General features: G+C 38.1%; 1 protein-coding gene across 1 annotated transcript; it reads left to right on the forward strand.

The window, feature by feature from the left end:
• The first annotated feature begins 970 nt into the window (after nt 1–970).
• Nucleotides 971–10294, forward strand: LOC136266186 (uncharacterized). The gene is made up of 8 exons (XM_066061183.1): nt 971–1097; nt 1148–1549; nt 3920–4039; nt 4086–4252; nt 4304–4401; nt 4531–4588; nt 6260–6365; nt 9952–10294. Exons 2-3 carry the CDS (start codon nt 1333–1335, stop codon nt 4021–4023), a joined length of 321 nt encoding a protein of 106 aa, XP_065917255.1. The 5' UTR covers nt 971–1097; nt 1148–1332; the 3' UTR covers nt 4024–4039; nt 4086–4252; nt 4304–4401; nt 4531–4588; nt 6260–6365; nt 9952–10294.
• The last annotated feature ends 318 nt before the right edge of the window (nt 10295–10612 follow it).

Genomic DNA, 10612 nt, shown 5'->3' on the forward strand with positions numbered 1-10612 from the left:
TCATGTTCTCAACTGATTCAAATATTCTTTCCATGTCCACTACCAAGAATTAATAATTGAGCTCTCTGTATATGTGGTCTGATTACCAATACAGTACCTCATTAGTATGTTATTACTTGTGTAGGAGGAGTTGTTCACACATGAAAGAATATTACTAAGACCATGAAGTTTGACCTTCAAGTGGAAAACCCATATTCTTATATCCTCAAGTTTGAAAAACAGTCGAAAGGTAAATAGTTGTTTTGAAGTGTACACACATGATATGTACACACATCCTCACATACACACTTGTACATACACACCTGTGTTTATCTATTCTAAGACATTACAACAAGGTTCTGAATCTGATGTTACCAGATGAGGTCATTTTTGCAATGGAAATTTTTTACGCACACGCATGCACCCACACACACACACACACACACACACGCACACACACACGCACACACACACACACACAAACTAAATATAACGACTCCTGTTTGATCAAGTTGTCATTACATGTTTATTTTGTGGCATAAGTAGTTGTACTTTAACATTACCTCAAGTAGCAAGTCAATAATGTTGGTATATCCTCAAGTTATGGGACGATATACCACAACATAACACAACAGTGTAATTATGTACTTTTTATTGTTTTCCAGATATTTTTATCATGTTTTGGATTTGTATGGTGAAAAAGATACAGTACAAGTGAGAAGACTGCTACTATCACTCTGTATGTTACTGGTGCCTACAGTACATTTTTACCTGTGAGGATCATGTATAGGGTGGCCAAAGGCTTTGTTGCATGATTGTACCACACAGCAGGTGGTGGTACCTACACCAACACAATACTGCCTCCTGTGGGTTACTAGTCCTACCCCCTAGGAGGATTGTCTGTGATGACTTGTACAGTGTAGCACCTGAGTAGCACATAGATGTCCTAGTGCTGGTTCACTGGGTACATGTAACCATGCTAATACGGTAGCCGAAGGCTTTGTGCTTGTGTGGAGTACGTGTGTGGTTTGCTTTGATCTCGCACTTGTATTATAAATGGCAAGTACTAACATGTACTAAATATTCACAGGGTCAACAGTCAAGCAATGCTACTATAGGTGAGCTAGTTAGTCTCACTTGTCCATTACTGATATTTTGTATGTTATAGGATCAGACACACCAGGAGGTATCAGTCAACATTCAGACAACAGTCAATATCCTAATACTAGTTATTCATCTCACCAACCTATCACACAACCTACTATTTTGCAGTCTATTGTGCAAGCACAACAAACTGCATCACATGTTTATGCCAGGACAACAACCTGCGATGCAGGTACAGCAACCTGGAATATGGATGCACCAACCCATCATGCAAGCTCAACAGGCTACAATATCCATACAACAACCTGCTATACCAGTTCATCAGTCAATACAATCCCAACAACCACCTGTAATACATGGACACCAGTCAAATCTACAACTCCAACAACAAACACAACAACAAACACAACAATAATTGTCAAACATTCCTTTAAGCCAGAGGATCACACTACTACCAACACCAATGGTAGGGTCACCATCAAGTAACCCTGTACAACAACAACAACAACAGCAGATGATACCAGTGCTGTCTTTACCAGGGAACAATATAGCACTACCTAACCAACTACCTTCTTCATATGGTACACGCTATCACCAAATATTTTTTAGATTTTGTTGTGTCTGTGAAAAAGGGTATTAACCCACAACGTAATGGGATTGTCAAGCCCCGAAGGATGGAAGGGTGTTACCCAGTGGCAGGCTAAGATCAGGTATTGATATTTTTACATGTTCCACGCATGCACACACACACATGCGCACACACACGCGCGCGCACACACACACATTGTACACTGTATACACTTGGTCTAATGTGTTTTTCTTCTGTTCTAACAAAGCCTGAATGTTTGTAGTATACAATCTAATTTTATACATGTATCTGTAGGTGGTAAGATAAGACTTTCAGGAGATGACAGGTAAATATTCCATAAGTATGGTACACTGTACAATAATGTAACAAAGTACATAGTCACAATAGTTCACACGTGTTTGTTATGTGTATGGTGAACTGGTCACATAGGCTTATGCTTTGTTCATAAAGGTATCGTGGGTAACCTAGCAACAGACAAAAGCCTGCAGTAAATTTATTCACATTACCAATTACAAACCTTATAAAATCTGTTGTGGTGACCTAACATACTTCATAAACATTTGCTAACCCTCACAACTTCTTTTATTTTTGTGTACTGTACAGTACATGTTTGATTTTGTGTACCACTATCACTGTCGTGTCCCTGTGTACATGTAGTTTTTCACAAAGATGCAGCCTTACCAACCTGTCAGGTAGTGTATTACAAGTTCTATGTCTTGTGGTGAATGGTGTTGATTTCTAAACACTTCTGCGGTTAAGTCTGGTTATAAAAAGCAAAAAAAAAAAGAACTATTTGAGTCCTGTAGTCCAGTCCGGTAGTTTAGTCCAGTGAATAACATTCTATCATGATTTGTGCAAGGCAGTTTATTGAGGATATTTTTGTATGCACGTGTCTCAATTTACAGTATGCAACAAGATGAATTTACTTTGCAAAGCACAAGCTTGTTTGACTAAGCCTTATTCCAAATGACGTCACTCCTACAAATGGTGGATTCTATTTTGGGACTCCAACATATCCGAGCACAAGTCCTAATATGCTGCGTGCTGTTTGCTGTTGAAAGTTTATTAATGATTGTTATGTTAGTGTGTTATGTTACAACAGTGACTGTTGTATTAGAGTATTGGTGACCGTTATATTAGAGTAGTCTCTTTTGTTGATCAACTAAACTTCCACTCTACGGAGAGATCTAACATAAGTGCTTATGCTCGCACCTTGCTCCTCTAATCACAAGGAAGCTCACCGAATAGCACTATTTTGACCAGGTGATCACTATGAAATGAAAAATCTAATGTATGCAAGATGCACAATTTATTTTACATAATTTTTGTGGAGTTTTGACATCATTTAACAAAGTAGCCACACAAAAATTTCTCTAGTCTCAGGTGTAACCAGACAAACATATACACACATAGACACATAATTTTCTTGTAAAAAAATCAGACAGGTTCCTACATCTAGCAGCATGTATGTACAGTACACATGTGATAGCCTTTACAAAGTGTAAAATAATTCTAGTTATGCTTAGCTACAGTATATGGTTGTATTACTGATTGATGTGTGTACATAATATTCTCCCTACAGAATGGCAGTGTCTACATCAGTACCAGGATTCCTCAGGACATGTATCAGTTAAATCAGTATGACTCTAGCTCAAGGCAGAAAGAAGAGTGTTCCCAATAATAGGTTGTTAGAAGGACCATTATCACCACCAATACTTTCCATACCATTCATGACCAATCACACAGTATGGTTTTGTGTTGACTATATCAACATGGAGTTGAAACTGAAATATGGCCGACTGATTTAACAATGTAGCTCTTAATAATTCACACAACCACACATCAACACATACCAATGAACTGGTTCCACACTTCCACTATCCCAGACTCCCAGGAGAAGTAGCAGGTTTGGTGAATATAGTTTTGATGCTGTTAATGGCAGTAGAAGTAATACTACGTCACCTTGAACCTTCACCAATCCCACTGAACGAAAAGCCTATAAGGTACTGTACACATGTGGACTATGTTTAGGTGTGTTGTATAGCATACGTGTAGTGTAGTGTGTATGTATGTACCATGTGTGTGTGTGTGTGTGGAGGGGGTGGGGGTGTATTGTATGTATGTACCGTGTGTGGGGGGGGAGAGGGGGGGGGGGGGGGGGGTAGTGGTATGTGCATGTGTATGTATGTGTACACAATACTATTGTACTGTATGTTACAGTATCAGTCAGTATGTTTATTATTGTAGGCAGAACTGCAGCTGAGTCAGTAAAGCACCTTACAAATGGTTGGACACTATATTTCTCAGTGTGGATGGATGTGACAGCAGTTAGCTCCATAGAGATGAAGTGAATAGCAAAAGATTCTGGTGAGCTGTACCATTCAAACATGTTTGATTGAAATTTCATTTTCAGGGGTGCCATAACAGTGTCAGTGAAATACAGTCAAATTGGTTTTTAGAAGACTAGACCAAGTGACTCAGTCATGGAGAAAGTCAATAAAATGGAGGAACTATACAGTCAGATACTTCTCCAGGACAGAAAGGTCAACATTAGCTGACTGCAAACCTTCACTGAACTTAGTAAGGAGACCACAAATACAGTACCTCATTAATATGTTATTACATGTGTAGGAAGAGTTGTTCACACATGAAAGAATATTATACAAACCATGAAGTTTGACCTTCACATGGAACACCTTATATCCTCAAGTTTGGAAAACAGTTGAAAGGTGAAATTTGAGATTGTATGTGTTTTACTTGTATAGACACATTACATACGCACACACGCAGACGTACAGCACATACACATGTGATATCTCCCTGAAATCCAATTGTGACACATTATTTTATACATGTAGGTGATAACATGAAGCTTCAAAAAATTGTTCAGATGGCCTAGAAATTTGTTAATGACAGGTACGTAAATATTCCACAAGTACATGTTTCATTGTGTGTGTATTTGTGTACTACTATCACTGGTACCTGTCCCTATGGTGTAGAACTTGTCCTATTGTGTATATTACACACTTTCAGTTTAAACTTGTAGTGATAAAATAAGTCAATTCCTACACAACTCAAATATTTAAACATCAACACATTTACATGTCCTATATGATGTGGTACACTTGTTTGTGTGATTTGATTTGATGAGTGAAAGTGTCATGACTGAATTGAATGAGTGTGCATGGACAGTTTTTTATACTTGTGCTTAACATGTGCACCAAAATATTAGGAATTTAAGGAATAAAAAGTAGTGAAACAGAAGGTTATCCACACCTGCAGTTATACTAGTACATATTGGGAGGATCAAAGTTACTGTATTATCCATACATATTGTTGTATGGACAATACAGTATAGTTCTGAAAATAATGTTAATTTGTTTACTAAAACAACAACACTGATAACTCTGTTGACATTGTAAGACACTAAACCTAACCAAACCAATCCTGCTGTTTGTTGTACAACTAGAAATGTACCATGAAGCCACCAAACTTCAAAGGCAAATTTCAGGGTACATATTTCATAAACCCTGGCTTGCCATTTAATGGCCTTGATATTTGGTGAGCTAGGTAATGTTGGTTTGTTTTTATAAGGATCCTGGCAGCATTCGATTGTGGGAGTTTATTATTGCTCACGTGATGAAAGCCATGAAGCCGATTTTCCATCCTACAGCGCTCAGACGGAGGCAATTTGACTCCCTTACCACCCTATGAGTTGACGAACGAAAGTTCAAGGTGAGAACTAGTGTCATGGGTAATTTACAAGCGCTTGTCTGCGTGTTTGATTATGTACCACGCCCAGTTTTCGTATATTACAAGGTAACCACTCTACAGCAAAGCTTACCCCTCTGAATGTTTAGAAAACTGTAAACAGTGTTTAAGTGGTGTAGCAACTTTGAAACACTTGTAAAATCGCTAAATTGAGTGTTTCCGTGATATCCGTAGGATTTACCTGACAAACGTAGCCACAATGTTAGTTGTAGCTGTCCCATAATCAAATTTCACAAGTTGGTCTATACAACGAATTTGGTGGTTGGTCTCAGATTGGTTTGGGTGATTAATCACCCGCAGGCTCTTAGCCTGCATCGGCATGGTACATATCAGTTGTATCACGTGCCCTTGTGATTTGCCTGATATGTACACCCACGCTCTCAGGCCGTCACGTGGAAAATCACTCGGGTACATGATACAACTATTACATAGCTTGTATAGACACTTAATGATAGTGTGATGGTTGAAAACTGATGTGGTTCAAGCACTCCATATAAGTGCTATGAGGAAGATGACTAGAAAGTGCAATATAAACCTCACAGCATTGCATCTGCTTGTGTACATGAAAAACAGACTCTGAGGTGGCTCAAAACTAAAGCAGTGGTCAGCTTCACTTTGTACTGTATCAGTCTTTTGATTTGCATTCTCTCCTTGTGCTGTGTTTCCTGTACACACACATGGCAAAATTTTACAATACACATATGTTATGTATATGTTAATGTTAGTTCTTCATGGTTGCTTTCTAGTTGATATTTTGTGATATGACAGTATGCACATGTGTGGCAAGCAATTACTTTCTTTATTTATGTGGTGTAGACTACTTTTACAAGCTGTTGGTGGGATGGATGGACACTCTTCCAAAATTTCAACCACCACTAATGATGTCAAGTCTCGTGTGAATGAGTTTGAACCGGCTCTTAAGGTTAGTGAACTGTGTGTGTGCGTGGGTGTGTGTGTGCGTATGTATGTGTGGTATCGTGAGTATACTAGATTTATGCAAAGAAGATATTTTGTATGCACGTGGCTCAACAAGAGGAATTTACTTTGCAAGACACGGGGTTTTCTGACTAAGCCCTATTCCAAATGATGTCACTCCTGCAATGGCGGATTCTATTTAAGGACTCTAATATAACTCACTAACATAACAATCATTCACACAATTTCATCAGCAAACTGTGTGCAGTATTAAGCTCTATTACGACTTGTTTTCAGATACATTACAACTGTACTAGAGTAGTGGTGACTGTTATATTAGGGTAGTCCTTTTTGCCGATGAACTCAACTTCTACACATTTCTAATATCAAACCACTGGGGTTCAGTTAGGTACAGCACCATTAAAATACAGATAGGAAATGCTTTCAATTGGCACCTAGTTTTCACCAAAAGTTGCTTTAAATTGCTCCAAATAAATCCTCTGAGTGTGTTGTACCGTTAGCTGGCCACTGCATATGACTGAATTATTAGAATTGCATTGTATAGGCTTAATGCTCTATTGCTAGTTAACTAATGCTATCCTGTCCCTGCAACATTTATTATTTACCCATACAACTGTTGTTGAACATAAACAGTAGTGAAATCCTTTTTCCACTCAGTTCAATAGTTTACTTTACTGAATAGAGGACAGCCTTATTACATCTTTAGTATACACTTTTTGTATACTGAGATGCACTGTGCAATTACAGGACACTGTAAGACCTCGATTATCCAAAGTTCAATTATCTGAAGCATTGATTATTCAAACAGTAGTGGTGACTGTTTTTTTGTCATTAGGTGTATGTTCTGTTAGAGTACTGTATGTTCTGTTAGAGTACTGTATGTTCTGTTAGAGTACTGTATGTTCTGTTAGAGCACTGTATGTTCTGTTAGAGTACTGTATGTTCTGTTAGAGTACTGTACGTTCTGTTAGAGTACTGTACGTTCTGTTAGAGTACTGTACGTTCTGTTAGAGTACTGTACGTTCTGTTAGAGTACTGTACGTTCTGTTAGAGTACTGTACGTTCTGTTAGAGTACTGTACGTTCTGTTAGAGTACTGTACGTTCTGTTAGAGTACTGTACGTTCTGTTAGAGTACTGTACGTTCTGTTAGAGTACTGTACGTTCTGTTAGAGTACTGTACGTTCTGTTAGAGTACTGTACGTTCTGTTAGAGTACTGTATGTTCTGTTAGAGTACTGTATGTTCTGTTAGAGTACTGTATGTTCTGTTAGAGCACTGTATGTTCTGTTAGAGTACTGTACGTTCTGTTAGAGTACTGTAGGTTCTGTTAGAGTACTGTATGTTCTGTTAGAGTACTGTATGTTCTGTTAGAGTACTGTATGTTCTGTTAGAGTACTGTATGTTCTGTTAGAGTACTGTATGTTCTGTTAGAGTACTGTACGTTCTGTTAGAGTACTGTATGTTCTATTGGAGTAGTTGAACAAAGCTCTGCATAAAAACGAATGGGCTGCATTTATCTGAGCAAATTCACTTATCTGGCACACAGGTGTTTAGATAATGGAGGTCCCACTGTATGCTATTGGCATCACTGTATGTGCATTTACCTCAGACTGATGATGATACTGTCATGGCTGTTATTAATGAAAAAGTCTAGCTTGTCTACATAAATCCAGAGACCACATCAAATTATTTCTGATTTTGCAATATAATATATGACCGGATCTGTGAAACCCGATACAATCACACATTTTAGAGTTGAAATCTACTTAGCCAAATGTATGTATGCTCTGGCACAGTTTCAGCCTCATATATGCTAATAACTTTGGGAGTTACAGCCCTACAAAGTACAACAACAGAAGCATCAATTTGTACAGAAAGTGTTGGGGGAAAATAATTTCCAGGTGCTTTTTAAAACAATTGTAGCATTAACAGAATGCTATATGGAGTTGAAATGTACCACTGTGTTTGCCATGAATAAGGGAGTCGATTACTGGGAAGGGTTTTCCTTGTAGCACCTTTCTTCACTGCATACAGAAATTTACGAATTTTTAAATAATACACGAGTATTCACCCATTGTATTCAATGCTTTATACTGAAAATTTAGGCTTGCACAATTGTGTTGGGTTTTTGCAGATCCAGTCACATATGTAGGTGTATCAAGATAAACAAGCACATTGCATTAAATTGTGGGACCTAATGTATTTCGCAGACTGGACTTGCGGACTGGACTTGCGGACTGGACTTGCAGACTGAACTAGAAACAGATTTTAAACAATAATCTAAGCATTATTCATCTCTTGCAACAGTAGATACACAAGCTACAACTGCTAGTACTGTTCTTCCTCACAAGTGATGACGCCATGTACTAATCAATTAGAATACACTTACGATACATGTGTAATAGCAGTGATAAAGAGTGATAGAGGCTATTGTTGTAGCATGTAGATGTTTTCCTTTGTTGCTTCAGTACTTAGTACTAGTGTTAGGGCTGTAGTGCTAAGCCCAGTTTATTGCATAGCCCAATCTACTCACCCAGCAGTGCCACTTATAGGTATAATTATTGGTTTAGTTATCTCTATAGCCCTAAGTGCTAAAGCAACAAAGGAAAACATCTACGCTACAACAATAACCTCTATCACGCTTTATCACTGCTAGTACACATGTATCGTAAGTGAAACAACCTCTTTTTACTTCTACTTGAGATGGTATCAGAGCTAAGGTACACAAGCAACAGTAGTTATCACACCTAGCCATGCATGCTAAACTTCATGTTTCCCACCAGTAGCATTTTGTGTTCAGTTCCCATATTTTGGTAAATTTAATGCACTTATAATGCATACATGCGAGCAGCAACTATTTGAAGATATATCACATTTATACTACCAAATTATCCTGGTTATGTCAATACAAGTGTGGAATTCAAACTGGACCAGATCCTTTTTTCTTCCTACCTAATGACAAAGACAAAATGACAGTCTGGCCACATGCGACTATATGGTGTACTAGTATGCTTACAGTGTATATAGGAAAAGTGCCTCAGCAGTCACCATAGAAAATACAGACAATTCCCATTTCCAAATGTAGGGAAGCCTTTTGCGCTACCACGAATTGACACCTTGGGCTGTCAGCAAAAATAAATGGGACGCAAAGGAAGACAAAGCTAATCTATGGTGCGTGCATTATACGTACTGCAGTACGCCAAAAGCACATATCAAAACAAAGTGACTTTGAATAGTATAAAAATCAAGCCAGTAGCTTTAGCCATTCTCGAGTTGCACTTGTCTGAAGGCATTAATTTGTCAGTTAGTCTGTCAGAAAATTCCACTAAATAGTTTTTTTCAAGTTCGTAACAACTTTTTGAAAATGTTTCAGGTCGCATTGAAGGCACTTTTGGGCTTGGTCACACCTAACCAATACTGCCAATGTGCCATATTAGGTATTGTGAGGTAGCTGGTTTTAGGGTGATATTTTGGGCTAGAAAAGCCCAAACCTTCATGATCCCTAATATACAGTATTACTGTAGTGTATGACAATACAGTACTAACTACATACTTATATCAATTTTGTGTAGGGAAGGTGTCCTAGCTGGAATGTGAGACTTCAGAAACTACTGACTGTATGTAGACTATCCAGGAACAAGCTGGTGACTCTACATGGAGCAAGAAGCTGTCCCAGTGTGTAAAGAAGATGAATAAGAACTTTTCTAGTAAAGGCTGCTGCTGTTTTATATAATGTGTCTTCTATAATGAGATTGCCAATGGTAGCAATAGAGAGAGTCTGAGGTCTACCACAACCACATGAATTTCCTATGTAATTTGATATAGTTAATGTAATGTGTTTATTTAGTTGCATACATGCTACCATATTTGTACATATTATGTCTCATAAATTCATAAAGTGGTAAAGTTTGCTTATGCAGTGTCAAATTTAAACTGGGATCATTTGCAATCGGTGTTGGACACGATCTTATAGAGTAGCAGTGATGATCTAACAGGCTAGTATAGCTATAGTACACAAGCTATTGGTAGCTAAATCCCACAATCAGTTGTGTGGAGCTGTTCTATGAAGTTTATCATATGTATGCATAGGTGCATGGTGAGAATGGGCTTGGTGGAGGTGGGAAGGAATGGCAGGAACACAGTCCCACATCTTGGTCAATGCTTGTATTATTGAGATACTCTAATAGAGCAGTTGTTTAGTTACAGTGTGTACATATTGATATTTTTAGTAGC

This window comes from Dysidea avara, chromosome 9 (genome assembly GCF_963678975.1).
Source record: "Dysidea avara chromosome 9, odDysAvar1.4, whole genome shotgun sequence".
In the NCBI taxonomy this organism is placed as follows: Eukaryota; Metazoa; Porifera; class Demospongiae; order Dictyoceratida; family Dysideidae; genus Dysidea; species Dysidea avara.

Coding starts and splice junctions, on each gene's coding strand:
- LOC136266186 (XM_066061183.1), top strand. CDS start 1,333: ATGGATGCACCAACCCATCATGCAAGCTCAACAGGCTACAATATCCAT. Junction 1,550..3,919: donor CACTACTACCAACACCAATG/GTAGGGTCACCA, acceptor TTATTATTGTAG/GCAGAACTGCAGCTGAGTCA.